Source organism: Tiliqua scincoides, chromosome 5 (assembly GCF_035046505.1).
Source record: "Tiliqua scincoides isolate rTilSci1 chromosome 5, rTilSci1.hap2, whole genome shotgun sequence".
In the NCBI taxonomy this organism is placed as follows: Eukaryota; Metazoa; Chordata; class Lepidosauria; order Squamata; family Scincidae; genus Tiliqua; species Tiliqua scincoides.
In genome coordinates this window covers 22,031,851-22,052,915 of record NC_089825.1, presented here as the reverse complement: position 1 = coordinate 22,052,915, position 21,065 = coordinate 22,031,851, and the positions used below count along the sequence as shown (strand labels likewise).

The window sequence follows — 21,065 nt, the reverse complement described above, 5'->3', positions numbered from 1 at the left end:
GGTTATTTGCCCTCAAGTTTCTAGAGTCAATCTTAATAGTTTATTTTTATTTATGTTTACAGTCTACTCTATCACAGACAGTTGAGCAACCAGGGTTTGTTTTGGTGGGGGTTTCATTTCATTTCATTCAGCCTCAAAATAACTGGAGAGTTCATTTATTTTATTTATATATTGTCTGCACAAGGTACATCTAGCAGCATTTAAAATCATAGTTGAACAGTAAATTCTAAAAACTACATCAACATCAAAATTCATGAATTAACGTAGAAGTGATAAAAGCACCAGCAGCCAGCAAAATGAAAAAGGTGCACTTTCTGAATAACAAATAGGAAATTTTATGGATATCTTCAGATTCAACAGCTGGAGCCACCACTGAGAAAGCCCTGTCCCTGCTATCCTGTCAGGAACTACCTGGTCTAGAGCTAGCTGCTGCAGCATGTGGAACTACACCTGGAGTAAAGGTCTCTCAGGCTCTGGACTGGTCCCACCTACCTCCTAGGCTGGTAAATGGGCATCTCTGGACAAGGAGGAGTATAGACTGCTTTCTGTCCAGGCTGGATCTTTGCCTTAGCAACAAGACCTCCTTGTGTACTCTTTTGTGATTCTTGGTTTGACTCTTATCTCTTGCTCATGGCTTCTCCTTACCCTCCCAGCTTATCTCTCTAGCCTGGGTACTGGTTTGGCCCTGACTCTCACTCCTAGCTTGTGTTTGACCCATTGGCTTGCTCCCCAGTCCCAACCTCTTACTCTCTATGATTGTTGCCCATGACCCAGTTATGACATATGCTTTGAGGAATGAGTTTCCCATTCTTTCCATTGGAAGAAATGATGGCCACATTTGATTAAATTTGTACATGGAAGTCACTTCCCTGTGGAAATACTAACATATGTAGGATTAAGGCTAAGGGGTGAGCATCTTTTTCCTGTTACTTTATTCTTCCGTGCACTGATTTTATTCTCTTTATTTGTTTCTCTTTACTTTCTCTGTTTCTCTTCACTTTATTTGTGCACTGACTTTATTCTCCTTCTGAATACCTGTTTAATTAGGAGAATTTCTAAAATTAATTCCAGGATTGGAGCACATACCTTTCAGTTCCTTCCATTCATTTACTCTCCTCTGCATCACTGACGTACACACGCACACTGATGCAAAAACGCCATCTTGATGTGATTGCATACTTGATTGCTTCAAGTTTCTATTTGTGAGGTGGTGTTCTGTACATTGACAAAACACTACAGGGGGAAAAAATTGGTATAACCATATTGTACAGTCTGATTAAGATTGTTTTGATTTTCTGTTTGCAGTGTTTTATCAGTGCAAGAATCCAGATTTATAATGTGGAGCGGGTTGGCAGAAATGAAATGAACAGAAAGCTCTGATAAACTGCAAATGCATGGTTCTCTTGAATAAACTGCCCATGTGCAGCCCTCTGTACAAAATTTAGAAATAAAAAACCGAACAGTGGAGGAGATCTATAATACATCTATTCCACTTCTGAAACAAGCCCAGTTAGTTTGGAACTCCAAAACCCAGGAAGAAATTTGAATGAGAATTGCAGCTGTATCCCTGGTTAAGGCACCCGTATATGAAGGATTCCATGAAAAGAGTAAGAAGTATGGCATGCAAATAGATGACTGTCAGACAAGGAGCTCATCGCTGAATTTGAATCCAGGCTCCTTAGCTTAACTCCACTGTGCCATTTAACAAACAGTACTATTTTAAAGTACTGCTTACAAACAGTAACATCAACATATGATTCAGGCAAAAGAAAAAAAAAACTAGTTTTTTCACCATGTGAAAATGAACAGGACCCGGAATTAGTGGAATATTTCCCTTAATGCCACAAGAGGCAGTGTCGTATTCCTCTCTGAAATCAAGATGTCAATTAAAAGTGGTCACTTAAATAATGCAATTTAAAACCTAACTGAACTTTTTTCCTATAGTATGTTTTGAATACTTGATGACCAAGAGTTATATCTGATATGCTTGAAAAATGCATTAGTAACTGCTGCCCATTCTTGGTTGGGATCATATAAGGCACTTCTAGACACTGTCATTTTGCAGTGGGCATAAGTGCTCTGCAAGCGACTGGCACAAAGGGTGAAATAATGGAGAGATCCTTTAAAAAAAAGAATGAAAAGATGAGTTGCCCCTCTTATGGTTCAAACCCTCCCCCAATGGCTACTGTAGTGATAACATCGGAATCCCTATGTTAGCATCACGCAAGAGTGTTCCTGGCACCTAGTAAGGAAATTATCCTAAAGGTTAGAGTTAGGTTAGGTTAGGTTAGAGTCTGGCTTCGCAAAATAGAGTTTCTTTTCAAGCCTGTCCCTACAGGTGTGTAGCCTGTGGCCACGCTTTTAGATTAGATCACAAAAAAGAATCAAATGGCACCTTAAACTATATTTGTCCAGCATTGCATATATACAACAGGGATCAAATGGGTACACCTGTGAGCTGGGCAAAAATGGATTAAATACTTTGTTCTCTGCCTTTATAAATCCTGCCTTTCTAATAGTTCAGCATGACAAGGACCATTGAAAGATGATGAGACCAAAAAACATTAAAACCAGCGAAACCAGATCAACAATATTAAGAACAGCTGCACTAACAACACAAAGCAATCTATCTTCTTCCAGTTGTTTTAAGATGACTAATTGCTAAAAGCTTGGTGGAGTAAAAATGTTTTTGCCTGCCTATCTGAAGGCAGTCAGAGAGGAGGCCTGATGAATCTTGCCAGGTAGGGCATTCCACAACTGAGGTACCACCATTGAAAAGGCCCCCTGGCCCTTATAGACATCCAACAAATCTCTATTAATGGAGATATAGACCAAGGCCTCTAAGGGGATCTTAACACTCTGGCAAGCTCCTGTAAAGAAAACCTGTCTTTAAGGTAGGTGGCATAGATTTATTGAGGCATATGTTTTCATGGGCCAGAGCCCACTTCATCAAATCCATTGCGTTACCCTCCGCTGGCAGATAGAGACGAGGACTTGAGGAAAAATATTAGATAACACCAATGTTGTATGATTCAATGTGGCACCTCCTGTCTGTAGGAGAACTTCAGCTGTCATCATGTGTGAAAGAAAGTGAACAGCTGGAAACTGGAAATTCTTTGCAGTTTTGAGAAGCCTCCAGACAATATCTTGTAAAGTCCAGAGCCTGGGGAGATGCAGGAGAAAGAGGCAAGGGGGTGTTGTTCGGTTTTACGCTTTGCATTCTTTGGGGCTTGGAAAGGGGCAGTGAAAGCAAGCAACTTGTGAAGAATGAAGGAAATAAACACATAAACCCAAGTGACCTGTCTATTCCTAGAAAGAAATGTAAGTGGATTTGGAAATCACTGTAAATAATTCATGGGTGTTCAGATGGCTGAGAAAGGGAGAAGAAGGGATCCTGTATTTTGCACATGTTTTGGAAGAAACAAAGCAAGTGAGCAGAAAAAGACATTTCCATTGCTTTTCCTGTTGCTATAGGATACTTAAAATCTTTCCCCTGTTACAGTGACAGGGAACCAAAGAAAATTTATGTTAATCTGTCAGGTCTGGCTTCAAGTTATTGATTTTCTTGTGAGAAAAGAGGAGAGTTATAAAATATACTTTTTACAGTTTTCTTACTGCTCCATGTGTGTGTGTTTGAGACAACCTGCACAAGAAAGCTCTTAGTTCCCTACCTCATCAGGAGGAGACTTTGGGTGTGTACCTGGGTGGACTGAGTGAAGGTACTCCTGATGCCCCTGTGGACAGGTTCCTGTCCATCCATATAACATTAAGATTATTATTTTATTTATTTTTCACATTTTTATACCGCCCTTCCTCCAAAGAGCTCAGGGCGGTGTACACAGCTGCTCCCCTCCTTTTGTCCTCACAACAACCCAGTGAGGTAGGTGAGCCTGAGAGAAAGTGACTGGCCCAAGGTCACCCAGGAAGCTTCATGGCTGAGGGGGGGATTTGAACCTGGATCTTCCAGATCTAAGTCCACCTCCCAAACCACTACACCACCCTGGCTCTGGTTAGCAGCCCCCCAGAACTGGAACTCCAGCAATCAGTATCAATCTCTGGTGACTACTGGAGCAATCCTAGATGTTTTGACAGGGTCTGATTTAATGACATCATTTCATATGGGAAAGGCAAATTTCCAGGAATAGCTTCCGTCGAAGTTGTCAACCCTACACAACATCCTGGACCAAGTAAGCTGTTTGACTCAGAAGTAGGGTTCTGAGGTGGACCAGGGGGCCAGTCCAGGCACTACAAGTGTTTTGCTTGACAGCTTTCTCTCCCTCTACTTTTGTGCAGTGCTTTACTTTGCTCGGTTGCTATGGGCTGGTGTCACCTGTTTGAGAAAGGCACTGGGGATGAATTTTACCCATGTTTCTGCTTAACCTGTGATTGTTGAACTTTTACCACGTAGCAAATGTTATAGCTCCTTTGCTTATTGTGTTGCTTTTGATTTGGTGTGCTCATCTCAACTGGCTCTCTGCCAGCACTGTGGTATTAGGCAGGGACCATAACCAACAGGTAACTGAAGGGGGATTTCCTACATATACCTCCAAGTAGGGTGTCCTTAAGGGATCTTGATGGCAGGACCCCAACAGGCAGCTGATTTTAAAAGGCTGGTATTCCAGCCAAACTCCCAGGATCATGGGGGCAGGAGGTTTATTACATACATTGTTAGCTGGTCTATGCTGTCTTCCTCTCCAGTTATATTCTGATCTGATAGGGCTGGGGGTGTAATTTGCAGCAGCCAGGCCGCCAGAATTATCTGTTCTTGCTCTTCCTTATGCCAAAATATTTCTGGTAGCTGTAATGTATATCTATGCATTGCAGCTACCAGAAATAGGTGGGTAACTCTTCTTGGCTTTCCTCTTCTTGCTGTACCCTGGTCCTCACTGTAAGCAAAAATGGACAATCCTCTAAAACAGCATTTTTCAAGTTGTGGGTCACAAACCCATATGTGGTGGTTTGATTGAAATCCCATGTGCACTGGGCTCAACATGATGGTCCTGGTTGTGCCACTATGACTTATTAGGAGGCCCTAGAGGCCTCTTCTGAGCATGTGACCCACTCTATTGGCCTCGGAAGGCCTCAGGATAGCCCACTGAAGTGACCAGAAGTGACATCCTGTTTGTGGGCGCAACTTCCAGTTTGACAGGAAGTTGCCTTCCATTGCTTCTGCAGGCCATTCTGAGGTCTGTGGAGACCAAGAGAGTGGGTCATGGGCTCTGTGTGATTTGGAAGAGGCCTCTGGGGCCTCCCAACAAAGTATGGCGGCACTACCAGGAGCACTACATTGTGACCCACCTCCGAGGACAAGGCAGGTTGCACTGCTGCAGAGTTTAGGAACTACTGCTCTAAAATATTGGGCATTGTTTCACTGTTTCATCACCACCATCTGTTGAAAAGCCTTCTTGTAGTTAAGCATTACATCTGGATTTGGCAGTGTTTGACTTTAGTTCTCTCCATTCAGCTGGCACCACCTATCCACAGTATCAACAAAATTTTAGGGAGGTAGGTGCAAGGCTGCAAATTCTTGACATCCCATGTGCCATTCCTATGCTCTGGGAGCAAAGCCATGCACTGCCTCTGCCAAAGTTTACCAGTGACAGCCATGGTGGGGAGGACAGCTCCTCCCTTCTCCCCATTAGCAAATGGAGAAAAATATGTGGTAGTTGTGAGGATTTGAAGACTTGGCTCAACCAGGGTAGCCCTCCTATAGATATATGCTCAGTGCATGATCTGGTCACAAGTTCTGATGCAGCCATAGCAAGAAATTGTGTGCAGCTGAGCATGCATGCGCCCCAAACTATGTAGAAACTAGTAGAGTTTGCTGTGAATAAAGAGGCAGTTGTTTCTGTCATTCAAGCTAATTTGAAGCTTTGAATAGAGTTTGAATAAGTTGTACTGCATAAAATTGGTATTTTTCAAACAGAATTTCAGTTAGAAGTGGTGATATATTTATACTGCAATGCATTCACTTGGGTTTGATGTTTTATTAAGTATTTATACATTTTGTAACGGCAAAGGCTATGAAGTAGAAGGGAAATGTAGTTCCAGATAAACATGTTCATAAAGTTGCAGAAGAATCACTTATGTAACTGTTCCAAATGCCCTTGGTTGTTTGACTAGACTTCAGTAAAAATACTTTTGTTCCAATAAACAAAGCATTTCTCTAACTGCATTTGCAAGATTAGGGTGCTAAATGCTGCAGTACTAGATGGATTATTACCAGAAAATACTTAAAGAGATCAAATTTCCATTATAATTTACCATTATTTCCACTTCAATTAAACATCCTGCTTAATTCCTCAATCAATAGCTAGCTCCCTTCTACTTTTATAAAATTAATCGGATAGTTTCTTAATAATGACATTTTGTGATGCTTTCCCACACCAAAGTGATTTCAAGGGCAGGCTGCATGTATGTGCAGAGACAACAAAAAGATTAGATGCAATTAAGTGCCTGCATTCTACCCCCATCTACTTACGTGATACAAAACTAAGCTCTGAAACCTATTAGTTACTTTAGCCTTAATCGGTTTTTCAAATCATGCTGTGTTACAGATTTCTCTGTTTGACTTGTTTTGTGTTTCAGTACAATTGCCTGTCATCTTATGTGCAGTTCTTGCGCAAATTCAACTATACACACTTGGCAGACCATCACCAACCCCCTCCCCAAATCTAGTGAAATACAACCAGTTAAGTGGTGCGGGTGATTCTGTCTGCCATTCCACTTACTAAATGCACGCCTGAGGGTGAGTGAGGAGCATGAGATCAGAGAATGAAACTACTGCTCCCTCAGCTGGTCTCAGTTCCTCTCTGACACTCATAATTTTTAAAGAGATAGTACATGTTTTCTGGATGTAAGGGATTTTCAAGGTAATTTTGAGTATACACTTGTGGTTCCCAAAGTGGTGGGTCCGGAAGCCCTAATCAGAGCCTCAAATGAAAACAGGGTTGATGGAAAGATCAGATAACTAATTGCCCCAAGCCCTGAAGTTATTCAAAAATCAGTTAGCTGCTAATTACTGTATTTTTCGCTCCATAAGACGCACTTTTTCCCCCCCAAAAAGTGGGGGGGGGGAAAAGTGTGTGCGTCTTATGGAGCGAATACTGCAAAAAAGAGTGCACGTTGGGGACCTTAATGAAGGGGGGATCTTCATGCCAGTTTATGATCCCATTCACCCTAATAAAGGGAGGGATCTTCATGCCAGTTTATGATCCCATTCACCCTAATAAAGGGAGGGATCTTCATGCCAGTTTATGATCCCATTCACCCTAAGAAGGGGGGGATGGTTCAAATGTTATTCTGTTATAGTTTATTAAATATTTTATTACACTATTTGGTTCAGAATATTTTTTTTCCTGTTTTCCTCCTCTAAAAAATAGGTGCGTCTTATGGTCAGGTGCGTCTTATGGAGCGAAAAATACGGTACCCTGCCAAGATCTCAGCTCCTTGCAAACTGCACCTGAGTTTTGCAAACTTGTGTAAATGTAGGGAGATAAATTGTTTGAGTGTCTTTTTGTCTGGGTATTTTTACTTGTAAATATTTCTTTTTAAAAGTCTTGTAAACCTACAGTAGTTGGGTCCCAACAGATTGTCATTTTAAAAAGTGGGTCCCAATGCCAAAAAATTTGGGAACCACTGGCATACATGATTTTAGCATTACATGCTGACTCTGGAATGCATAAGACGAGCAGCTGTAGATAATCAAAGTAGTTGAGAGAGGGAATCTCAAGCTTTGAAGGCAGAAGTTACACTGGTTGCCACTTTGTTTCTGGGCCCAGTTCAAGGTGTTGGCTTTCACTTTTAAAGGCCTACATGACTTAAGTCCTGGATATTTGAGGAACCACCTTCTCCTGCATGACCCTGCATTCATCAACTGGATTCTACTTCACATCTTGCCACCTTGTGGTGGCACCAACCAGATTGGGAACTCAGTTCCCAAGGTTACGTGGCTGGCTGAGGATCCAATCGTATCCAACTTTTCAATGCCGGTGCAGCCACAATGCAGCCCCAAGGTAAGGGAACAAACATTCATAAGAACATAAGAACATAAGAACAGCCCCACTGGATCAGGCCATAGGCCCATCTAGTCCAGCTTCCTGTATCTCACAGCGGCCCACCAAATGCCCCAGGGAGCACACCAGATAACAAGAGACCTCGTCCTGGTGCTCTCCCCTACATCTGGCATTCTGACTTAACCCATTCCTAAAATCAGGAGGTTGCGCATACACATCATGGCTTGTACCCCATAATGGATTTTTCCTCCAGAAACTCGTCCAATCCCCTTTTAAAGGCGTCTAGGCTAGACGCCAGCACCACATCCTGTGGCAAGGAGTTCCACAGACTGACCACGCGCTGAGTAAAGAAATATTTTCTTTTGTCTGTCCTAACCCGCCCAACACTCAATTTTAGTGGATGTCCCCTGGTTCTGGTATTATGTGAGAGTGTAAAGAGCATCTCCCTATCCACTCTGTCCATCCCCTGCATAATTTTGTATGTCTCAATCATCTCAATTCCCTTACTTTGAGGTTTCCTTGACTGCTTCCCTACTGCAGGATGTAGCGCATGCCCCATTGTCGTGGCTGCATCGGTGCTGGAAAGCTGGATAGGATTGGGCCCTGAGTCAATTCTTATCTTCAAGCGGACAGTGAAAGCTCACCTGTTTCAGCTGGTATATCACTGATGCCTTGGACCATTTTTTTCTGCTCCTTGGCTTTTTCCTTGGCCTTTGGATTGTTGGTTTGGCAGTGTTTGCTTGTTGCCTTTTTATTTTTCCATTTCTTGTTTTTCTGCTGATTCATGGGATTTGTGTTGAAGCTATGCTGTTAGCAGCCCTTGTGGTTCCTTCAGGGATAGAAGGGTGGGATATAAATGTTTAAAATAAATACATTTTCTTCCAACTAAATTGGGTGTTTTTCTAGTCTGTAAACAACAGAAGCCCAAATCCTAACCAACTTTCCAGCACTGGCATAGCAGTGCCAATTGGACGTGTGCTGCATCCTGCAGTTGGGTGGCACTCACGGAGCCCTCCTCAGAGTAAGGGAATGTTTGTTCTCTTACCTTAGAGCCGCATTGCCTTTACCTCACTGCTGGAAAGTTGGTTAAGATTGTGCTCTGAATGTCATTGTGCCCTACTGTGTCTGCAGCAGTGATGGGCAGACTCTCTTCAGCTCAGTTAGAAAGTGAGTCTCCAGTTATGAGTATTTGTAAAGAACTCATAAAGAAAATTATTTTTTTCCTCAAGAATTCCAAGCTGACTCATAAATGTCGTTTATAATGTATTAGATTTATTTGCAATCTTCCCCCTCCCCCCAATTACAGATAATCTCAGCTCAAATGGAGCTCAGCAAATGCCCCTCATAGAAGATTTTTAAGGTTTATTGGTCCTGTGGACAAAGCCCAAACTATGATTTGCCAAACCTTAGGGGAGAAAGAAGCAGTGCTGTCCTGGAACATCTGACCAATTTCTGGAAAGTTCCATTACTCAAAGAACCAATAGTATAAGCAAAGATTTTTATTATAAGCTCAGCTATCAGTCTCCTAGCCTGTGCTTTTATGACCACTTTAGCTTATAGTTAGAAAATGAAAAAATCAAGGCTCCCCTTCCAGTCTGGACACATCAGTGTTGAGTATAAGAGCTGTACAATAGCTACATCATTTTGGAGATATTTGGTGGTGGTGGGTGGCTGATATTGTTGGACATTTTCGGTTGTGGATTTGGTCTTGTACCACTGGTTTGGTCTTGTACCACTTTGTATTCTTTTGCTTTTGATTACGAACAATTTGTTTTTTATTATGATTAACTTGTTTTCTTGATTTGGCACATTTTGCCAGCATTGAGTGCTGCAAAGCAGCCTTAAAGCACACTCTGGTGGTGCGCAGAGTCACACACTGCCAGATCCCCAACTGGAAGGCCAGAGCCTTCCTGTAGGTGTTGCCAGATCACTGGCCACCCACCAGAGTAGGTAAGCAGGTAATAATGAGGAAGCAGGTCAGCTGTTCTCCCCACAGCCCCAGCCTATTCCACTCTCTTATTTTTTTTCCTTCTTATTCTATTCATGACATAATCTGGATAATTCTATAGACCAGTGGTTTCCAAACTGTGGGTTCAGACCCATCTGTGGATTGCGACCCAGTTTTGGTGAATTACAAAACTGACATACTGATAGCTGACAAGGAAAATGTATTGAGCCCTATTGTAACAAATGGAGCAACACTTGTGTGTTTACTCACAAGTAGGCGAACATGCCACAGTCTATTTTGAAGGGCAGGCTGAAGGGAATGCTATGGCACCAAAATAATCCCAATCTGCTGAACACAGGCCCCAACAAATTTTCAAGAAGGAACTGCCTCCCCGGCTGACGAAGGAAGTGTATCGAGCCCTATGGAAAGCGAAAATGAACCACACGTGTGTTTACCTATGAATGGGTGAACATGCCTCAGTCCTCTTTGAAGGGGACCATCAGAAAGATCCCAGTCTGATGAACATAGAGTTCAACAAATGCACCAGAAGATGCTTCCTCCCCTCCTAGTATAAAGGATAAAAACAGAAGCTTGAGCAGCTGGTAAAGTGAAACTATTATTTTTTAGTCTCATAAAGCTAGGTGGGTCCTGACAGAGCGTCGTAAAAAGTGGGTGCCAGTGCTAAAAGTTTGGGAACCACTGCTATAATTTTCTTTGCATGACCTAAATCAAGTCACTTATTTCTTGCATCTCTCTAATTCTATCACTCTAAGACTGGATCAACTTTTTCAAATTTTAAGCAACATACTGATAATAAATGCATAAAACATTTTTAGACTGGCATATATGGAAAGAGAAGCAAGTGCAAGATTGTTCCTACATCCAGCAAGATACAAGCAGTGTCCTGTACCAGAGTTGGCTATTTGCTGATGGCAATTATGTGATTTTTTTTGTTTGTTTAGATCAAGGTCTCAGCTCATATATCTCATCACTAAAGGCATCCTAGAATTTAATTTCTCATCCTCATATTATCTCTGTGTTGCTAAGTTGGGGTGAGGGGAGAAGGAAAAAAAACTGACAGTTATATATTCTAGCTGCAGATTGAGCTTTAGAGAAGTTAATGCTTGTTCAATTAAAAATTTCAATCCACTTTAATGATATTGGTTGTAGGCCAAAAATGGGTTTGACACAGGTAATGAACATACCCATAGCTTTCCAAGGTAGGGAGAGTTCAGAAGGCAAATGAGTTATGTAAATTATAATTGATTTTCATTGGCGCACATATTATTTGTATAGCTAAGTATCAATGAGGGCCCTGTTTGTTTTATTTTGCTGTTAACTAATCATGCCATAACTTCTAAATCAATTGCACATGGGAGAGGACAGAACAAATTCAACATGTTCAGAATGTTCATGCACTGGAGTCTGGAATCACGCACTGGAAAAAAGGGGGGAAGATACCTGTATATTCAATCTTTCTGTTAGTGTGTCATTAACAGAAAGATTCAGTGTTCAGGTATCTACCCCCCCCCTTTGTTTTCCTTACCTCCCTATAGACCATCTGGTTGTCAGTGGGTCTCTTGAGACCTATGCCAGCTCTTTTGCTGGTATAAATTTGAGGAAAGTCAGGGGCGTATCCAGACTTGGAAAGGGGCATAGAATATTGGTGTGTGCTGATGCCACTGAGATTCTCCCCCTCCTGCCCCCTTCCTGACCCGATCTCCACCTTGATCTTCCTATTGCCTTTCGCCAGTGTACCTGCTCTGGTCAGTGTCCAGGATCTGCTGGTGGGGACACAGAACCTCCGGCTGTTTGTGCCAGCGGCTCCGGAGCATGCAGTAGTTAGCTTTTCATGATGCCATAATAGGATTTATAGCAGTGGACTGTGAGATCTGCTGCTGTAAGCCCTCCATTGGATTGGACCGTTAATTTTTGCAGTACAACTCTCAATGTGATAATTAGATGCACTCTCTGAACTGCTTGTGTGATCTCAGTCCTGAAAGAGGAGCAGCTGGGAAAGTCATCAAGAGTGACACGGGGCATTTGACTTTGGTTAACATAAGTGGCAATGTGTGCATTACTGACATAACTGTCTGTTCATTTAAGAGTCTGATTTATCTGTTAACCCTTCAGAAAGAGACATACTGAGAGCATTTTTGCCAAAATTTGTAAAATTAGATACATTTGGTAACCTTTGTTTTGTGAAGACAAAAGTGCTCTTGGGACACCTTGAAAAGGCAGACCTGGTCCTAAGCATCCAGCAGAACAGAATGTGGCAGTAGAGCACTGAAGTGATAGAATGTAATGCAGATAATCACATTTTTAAATGCTCTCCTACACTAAAAACTGAGTGCAATGCAAGTAGAAAATTAGTGCTGCAGAGAAAAAGCTTAGTTAGAACCTTTCTTCCTGAAGTGCCCTCCTTTGCTGAATCCTGAACTCTGTGTCAGGCTGGACGGTCTGACACAGAGGCTGTCGCTTCTGTGCCAGCAAAATAGGCAGTGCAGACACAAGGAGACCCATTGCCAGGGCTGGGGCTTTCTTCGCGGGAAGGGGACGGAAGTTCCATTTCCCCCAGTTGAGTCCTTGTGGTTTCCCGGCACTTGCTGGGTACAGCGGTAGCTGCTTTGGCACAGAAGTATAGGATTGGGCTGTAAGGACATTTGTCTCCCAGGAAGAACGTCATGGTAAAGGGAAGACCAGTCTGACTCGACTATCAGTCAAAGAAGGAGCAGTTAGAGTCTGCTTCTTATCTGTACTTGAGACACACAAACAGTTCCAACTGTCTATTTTGTGCTACTGCAGAATGAAGTGGAAGCATATTCTGGCCTCTGCTATCCGCTAAAGGGTTGTGGGATTGTGGGAATAGGGTAGTTGTTTTCTGAGCTTTTTGTGTGCCCTACAACTATTAGTCTTTCTTTTAAATTATCAGAACGAGAGCGGCTTTTTCAAGTTGTGGAGCAGTTCTGGAGACTCTAGTGGCCAATGGAAGAGAGCGGAAATACATTTGGGAAAGCGAAGAAACTTTGAAGTCATATTTGAGGGCATTCGAGTCAAAGACCTTGGAGGTGGAGCAGCAATAGACGACATTGAGTACAAGAACTGCAGCACGAGTAAGACTCAACACATTGCCTACATTTTTATGTCAGAACTTGTGATTCATGCCAACTTGACAGAAACAAAAAGTTCTTCAAAAATTAATGAATGGAAATATCAAGTATCCAATATCATGTATCAAATGATGCAACATCAAAGATAATTTGCTTTCCTGTCCAAAAATGCATTCTTGCTATGTGAAAAGCAGATTTTGGGGAGAAGCTTGTTGTTGTTTTTTTAAATCTTTTTTTGAACTAATATGTTTTGTTTGAATGAAAATTCTTGTAAAGTTTTCCTAGAAGTTCTAACACTAAATAACTTCATCTAACTATTCACTGAACTAGATGCAAGTACAGGCGTCCACCCATTTTTGTGGGATATCTGTTCCAGGGTCACCTGGATACAGAAACCACAGATATGGGGAACCCTATTGCTGTTCCTCTGCACCCCCCCTCCCACACACCTGCTCATTCATTTCATTTAGGTTCTTAATGCTGGTGCCAAGAGAAAATGCTTCTTACTGAATCCTATAAGTATGCAACTTATAGCAGGGCATGCAGGCAGGCAGCCTAAACACTTGAAGAGACTAATCAAGCATTAACAGGAAGCAGGAAGGACCTAAATAAAGTTAATGGGCGCAGGGCAGCGTGCGGGGAACCATTGATAACTGGATCTGTGGATACTGAATCCATGGATACAAGAGGTTGCCTGTTCCATTTAGTTCTCAGCTTCTAGGTACAGTATGATGAACTTGCTCTGCTCACCCCAGCAGTGTCTTTTCTAGTGGCCGTCTGCTGGTGTTCTTTTGCATTTTTTAAGATTGTGAGCTCTTTTGGAACAGGTTGCCATTAGTTATTTTATTTTCTCTGTAAACTGCTTTGTGAACTTTTAATTGAAAAGCAGTATATAAATACTGATAATAATAACTTGAGCAAAACATCAACCAGCATGGGCCATTTGAGTAGCTTTATGTCAATGAAATTAGAAATATTGTGCTGTTCAATGGTGAGGACAGCTCACTTTACCTTCCTTGTTCCCTGAAATATTCTCACATGGATATCCAAACATTACCTCTGTTACCTGTGTCTGCCTGAACACAGTTTTCATGTGTAATTTACTCAGCATCCATAAAGAGAAGTTGGAATTATATGGCATCTGATTCAGTGATGACTTCATTTTGATGAATCTGCAGTTATTGTAGGTTGGATCATCAATATTGTCATATCTCAGCCAACATATCTTTGCTTATTGTGAAACCCACCTGGCTAGGCTATGATGCCTTGAGGCAAAAGTGTCTAAGAGTCAATATAATTTGTTAAGTCTGTTCTGTGTCAGAATTGATGCAGTTCTTCAGATTAGACCTGGCTTTCTACATGACACATCTGGCTGGGTAAAATTCCCTACAGCTTTTGAATTGAAAGCACAGCATATTTGATTCGACTTCTTTCTTCTGCCTGAGGAAATCCTTTATCTTGCGTTTTCCAGAGGCGATTTTCAAGGTCATCCATCTCCATTATTGATGAGCATGGTGATAGTATGTAATTCTGCCTATAAATTTTTTTGTTCGTGGCATAGCATGCTCGTATTGAAAAGACTGACAAATATTGTTTCGTAAGTTTCAGTGGTCATTGATAGGATTTGTCCCAAAGAAATGTTTCTGAATTTGTGCTTAAAAATGTAACAGGCAGCCCAGCCCTAAACTGCATTGGCACATCCAGGCCTCATGACTTGTGTTGCACCCAATGCAGCTGAAGATCTTCTTGGGTTAAGGGGATATATTTTCCCCATGCTGCCTGGAATGAACATACCTGTGCCGGCCAGCTCAGGGTTAGGATCTGGCACTGCTGGGCCAGCATGAACCATCTGGCTCTCAAGTAGCCACTGATGTGCCTTTTAGCATCTTTGCGACACTCTGGGCCTGTGTGGGGACAGCCACACCACCTCGGATCCAGATTAGAACTGCACTGTTAATTTGTCCTGTGAAAGAGAAGACAGTTATTTGATAGCATTACCTTTCTGAAAAAATGACAAGTGGTAGAGTGAGGGAAAGAGAACCATTGATTGTCCCCTAAGAAGACAATCTATCAGAAAGTTGTTATGCCCTCTTGAAATAAATCATTTCCTCCTGAATTCAAAAAGCAGTTTAGGAGACCAGTTTCAGTAGTATAGAGCTTTTTAAAGGGCAAACAAGGGACAGCTATTTCTATTGCACCAATGAAATTTTCCCCTCTAAATCTTTTATTTTCTGTGATGGAGGGTGTATGCACCATCCACAGGTTTGCCTCTATTTTAAAATTCTCGCTTCTTTCTCCCTGCTTCTTTATCTAATATAGGCTTTACATCTTTCATACCTGGGATTCATTCTTTATTATTCTTTGGAGTAGAGTGAGCTACAGCTTTTTAGCTCTACTTGCGCACATCGCAGCTTATTCAAAGAAGATGAAAACACAAATAAAATATTAAAGCTCTTCTCTTCCTCTTGGGCTTCTTCTCTATAACTTCTTTTGTACTTGGAGTGGTCCTTGTTTCACCACGACTCAGCTGAAACCCTTCCAAGCATAGCATTAGAAGAAACAAAATAGCATCCAAACAAACAGAAAGCTCTTGGATCCTGCATAACCTTCTTCACATCATGATTACTGCCAGTCTCTTAAATCAGCTCTTAAATCAGGCTGTCAACAGCTATCTGAAGACAGTATTTACAGCACTGATACATTAAGCACAGAAGCACCACTAGGGTTTTGTTTTACCTGGTGTGAGAGCTCATTGTGTCACACCATGATGGACCTCCTCTCTTAACAGACTATACAGAATAAATTTACAATATCTTACACACAGCCTAAATGCACTGCCATCACTAGGGTTGGTGTCACCCCCATTAACTTTATTTATTAATTTTAATAGGTCACCCAAGAAATCAGTAACCAACAAAAAAAACCAGTGGCCAAATTAATGACACTCTCACAACTGAATAAGAGTCATAGTATTAGCTCTGATGCATGGAAATTAGAGCTGACTCATACTAACGCTTTATTGGTTCCCTGCTGTGTCATGATAACACCTCATTAGCTGTCAGAACAATAAATCTTATTAGTCAGTTTTGAGTTAAGGAAATCCACTTTTAGTTACAGATGGTTGTTTTCCTTTTCTGGTTATTTGGCTATAGCTTTTGATAAAATGCAGATATTTCAATGTGGTTTGCTTTGTTGCATTCTGCATTAAATTACACATTGAATGGCATATAACATGATGGTATTACTCAAAAATACCAAGATTTTCACAATTTTGGCAGAAATTGTGTCACCCCCTCCCCCGGGTGCATCACCTGGTGTGGTCCACACACCCTATTGATGCCACTGGTTAAGCAAAGCTGAGACTACCAAATTCCAAGTTTGAGTTCTGCAATCCAAAGCATGCTTATTCGGGAATACAGGTGGGGGCCTCATTATTCGCATGGTATCCATTCTCAGACTCCCAGCAGAGACCAGAAACCGTGGATAATGAAATTCATGGTTTTGGCCCCTTTAAGCTGAAGGGGCTTTAAAAAAACCATACAAATAAAAAAAAAATCACTTCCTGTTTCCCTCCAGAAACTGGAAGTTACTTTTCTTTTTTTGGCCAAAATGCCCATTCTGAAGCGTGCAGTGACTGCAGGCAGATGCGTGCAGCCTCTGCAGGCTTCAGAAAGCCCTCCAGAGGCAACTGGAGCATAACTCTGGTCTCCTCTAGAGAACTCAGGTAGGCTAGGCCAGACAAACATTCAGCATCCGCGGATATGGAGGCCCCACCTGTAAACCCCCTTGAACTCAGTGTTTAGGATTACACTGTAAGCTCACTATATTCAATGGAGTATAGCCTCTTGTATTTAGGTCTGTAGCTCTTGATTCATCAGTTTTATCACATGGGCTGAATCGGACCACCTGTCTCTACTTGACAACTGGTACTATTTCTGTCTGCAACCCATTTCCTCCTGTGTGAATGATGCTTTGTGCTAACATGACTGTATTTGCTAGCTGTCTTCAATGCCATTGATTATTTGCCGTGGTTGAAATGTTTTCAGACTATTACGCAGTATCCTGGGTTTGCTCATCAATAGTACATTATAAATGCAGGAGGCCTGGCAGGGTTTGACTTGTGATGAGTATAAGGGGAGGGCGAAGAAATCCAAGAGGGAAGCACCAATCAATAGAGAAACTAGAAGATCAAAGCCAAAATGGTACAGATGAGATTTGTTACATGTGTCATATAAAATATATGTCAAATAAAAACATTAATACATTTTAGGCTTCTTAACATTCTGGAAGACTATGGAACAGTATCTTGATTGTCAGAGAAACCCTCCTACTATAAGACTGAGCTCTGGTACCAGGTTCTCAGGCTCCTGGGACAAACCCCAACACTGAACCCCCAGTTGTGCATGTACACACACACACACACACACACACACACACACACACACACACACACACACTGCCCCCATCAGAAAGAAAAAGGGGGTAGTTGGACATAAAATTGTTCGTAGACCATGTTGGGAGCCCAATAGGGTATGAAGTAGACCCTCTCCCCTCTTTTCTATACATTTAAAAGCACTTGCAAAATTCTTAAATCACTTTTATCAACTTACTACCTAGCCAAATTCTGGTGTTTGCGCAGGACAGACCAATATGATTCAGTGCCCCCTTTTCAAAAATTTGAGGAAAATCTTACAGCTTAATTAAACTGCTGAATTAATTTGCAGAGTCACTGCATCAAGGGTTGAAAATTCTTTCTGAACTTCACACCCCTATTGTTGACTATTGTTAAGATTATTGCCCTTCATTGAGATTTACAAAGGAATTTTTATTTGGGGGGGGGGGCTTGCTTTGTAACAGACCATGCGGAGTTCTTGGAGTCAGACATGTTTTCTTTTCTAGCTATTTGGAAATCTGAAGCACTCATTTGAATCTGAATTTACAAAATGAATTTAAGGGCTTGGACATGGTGGGATCAAACTCAAGGGTGGTTCACCCTCAGCATGTGATTCCCTTTCAAGACTTGACTGCTTAGTTCAGCTGCTCCCTATAGTTTGTCCTGGGAATATACTTGATACACACAGTAGGTGAAAACAGGAAGTTCTTTAAAAATGTATCTATTTGATATACAGTTTCACTAGGTTTCTGTGTTGTCTTTTTTAAAAAAAAACCTTTTCTAGAACTTTGTTGCTAGCTGATTCACAGAGATGTGGTTAATTTTTGTTTTGATGAGAGGAACATTCTTTTCTTAATTCCTTGGAATTCTTTGTATGGTTTGTGTGTCTGGATATATCGGGAATGTTTAAAGTATGCCATATTTAAAATGAAAGAATGCACTTAATTATGATTGACACTATTCTGAAGCAAAGGATTGCTCCAATTAATGAAATGTCAGAGTTCAGCCAAAAGATGTGGAACAGATCAGGGAACATCTTGTATAAAGCCCATTTATCCACTTTATAATGCTTCTCTTCATCCTGCATTAAGATGGTTGTTGTCTGTTCTCTTCTGAACAAAAACCTTCCTTGATCCCACCGATCTGGGTAATTACCAACCTGTTTCTAACTTCTTGCTCTTGGGTAAGGTGCTAGCATGCATAGTACTGCTCCAAGTACAGAGATTCCTGGATATTTGTACTGATTATCTTAGCACATTTAGGGCACAATCCTATCCTGTGCTGGAACAGGCGAGCCAAGAGGCTTATGCTATACCCAGCATAGGATAGTGGCCAGAAGTGGCTTAGCCAGGGGCAAGGGGAAACTTTTCCACTTACCCCTGGGTAAGGGCGACTGGCCCCTAAGGATCTCCTCGGACTTGTGCCATCTCTGGAAGTGACACAAGTCCGAGGACAGTGGAGTAGCTTGAAGCATCTCTGTTCTCCCCAGGTACAGGGGTTGGGATCCAGCATAACTGCTGTATCCCAACTCCGCCTCCCTCTCCTTGCTCACCCACTCCTGGGGCCACCCTCCCCCGCCCTCCTCCCACCCAGGAACGCCTCCCTTCCACTTCTTCCCGCCTACCTTTGTGGCTTGCAGGCCGACGCAAACCTCAAAGAGAAAGCCAAAGCAGAGGCTTGTGTCAGCCTCTGCAGAACAGCGCTTCTTGGAGCGCCAGCATTTCAGCCAGAGTTTGGCATGGAAACAGCCTTGGTTACCCAAACTGATGACTTCTGCTGGGAGAATAACCTGTGTTGGTCTGCTGGACCTTTCAGATGTTTTTGATACTATCAGTGATAGTATCACTCTAGAAAACTTGCCAGGATGGAGCTTGGGGTCACTTCACTGTATCACTGTCCACCCTAGTGGGTAGATTCCAAAAGGTGATACTGGGCAGTTATGGGTTTTGCTCTCAGCAGTAGCTTGCAGCTCGCATGCTACCAAATAGCTGGCAGTGGGCAGCACAGCCAAATAGGTAAGTTTAAGCTTTGCCTACCCCTCCCTTGGCCCAACAGGAACACCTCCTACATGGTGGGAGGCAGCCAAATTTGATTCCCAGGCTTAAAGAGGTGGGGATCAGAGAACTCAGTGACTTTGTAAGATCACATCTTGAGAGAATGTAAGGGAGATCAATCAATGATGTTCAAGTGCATTAGGTGCTACTTTCTGACCTATGTAAAAAGCTGTGGGTCAGGTAAGTTGCCTGCTTGTCTTAAGAGCCTTGAACTTTTGGGCTAGATATAGAGACTTGACCTTACTGGTATTCTGCCTTAGTCCACATGGTAATTGGGTCCAACACCAACTTATGAAGGTGTGGTGGGATGTGCTGCCTTTTGGTATTTATAAGGAGAAGCCCTACTGTATGTGTAGAAGCCTTTACGTGCCTACTGGACCTCTTTAAACTTCTTTGCCTTCTTTGCTCCGTGTCTTTTTGTATTTATTTGTAAAGGATGTTATCATCTCCTCATGCATCTGGAGAACAAACAAGGTAAGTGAAAAGTTGCCCTGGTGTTGAATTGAATTGAATTCCAGTCTGGTTAATGCTTCCCATTCATTAGTCCCTGAAAGTGGGCTATAGAGTAGTCTAAGCAGGTACAAGCCATCATTAAAAGTGAGTGGGATTGACTAACATCTGTTGGAAGCAGTAAATCACTAAAGTGATGGTGTGTAATGGGTAAACAAATCAAAAAAGGCATTCTTTGATTTAATTAAAGTATTGATTTAGCTGTCCTGTTGGTTTCAGTTGGAGAGGATTCTGGGATGTGCCCTTCTGTTACTGACTTCGTGTGTTGGAATAAGAAGTGCATCGAGTCTCACTTTGTTTGCGACTACAAGGTTGACTGTGAGGACTGGTCAGATGAAGCTGATTGCAGTGAGTAGTTCTATTTGCATTAATGTGACATGCAAGTTTATTTTTTTTTGCTTCCCTAAAGCCCTGTAAGTCAGCCTCTTATTGTTACTCTGCAGGGGATAATTATAAACTTGCTGCCTCTTTGCAGTTCTTCCCGAGTCTGAGACTTGACATTTTTATACGCCTGGAGACATTTACTGAGCCAAAGGCATATCTAGGCAGCGTTCAGACCAATTCAGACATTAAAAAAAAAACAACAACTCTTCCTCTCTACAGTGCATCACCCAGAGGAAACAAGAGCTTTAGAGGACATCAGAGCTGGTGATGTACCCCAGCACTTAACATTTCTCAAGAGTTAAGTACAGGCGTGCCCTGGTATCCTGTTATTCGCTCTGGAACCCCACCATGGTTAACTGAAACCACAAATACCAGGGAACACCCCTGATGTATTTTTGGAATGATTTTAAAAGTTTCAAAGAATGAAATTGACGGTAGTGATAAAATCTAGTCTAGTGAGTGTCACATGTCCATTGCCTTGTTTGATTCAGAAAACTGCCACTAACGTTTATGAGTTAGGAGGTGAAAAAACAGTGTGAACAGTCTTTACCTGCAACAAAGCTCTTATTCTTCTAACTATGCTCTATCTGGCATAGTTAGGTGCAGGCTGGAGGTCACTTCAGGGCAAGGGTTGTTTTTTCCCCCTATACC

At 42.0% G+C, this 21,065-nt stretch overlaps 1 protein-coding gene across 1 annotated transcript in view; it reads left to right on the top strand.

Annotated features, from left to right (window-relative positions):
* MALRD1 (MAM and LDL receptor class A domain containing 1) overlaps positions 1-21,065 on the top strand; it is a 241,450-nt gene that overhangs the window by 131,192 nt on the left and 89,193 nt on the right. The window contains exons 21-23 of the mRNA XM_066627647.1: positions 11,975-11,982; positions 12,904-13,076; positions 20,250-20,378. Of these exons, the coding sequence (XP_066483744.1) occupies positions 11,975-11,982; positions 12,904-13,076; positions 20,250-20,378 (310 nt within the window). The remainder of the gene's footprint in view (positions 1-11,974; positions 11,983-12,903; positions 13,077-20,249; positions 20,379-21,065) is intronic.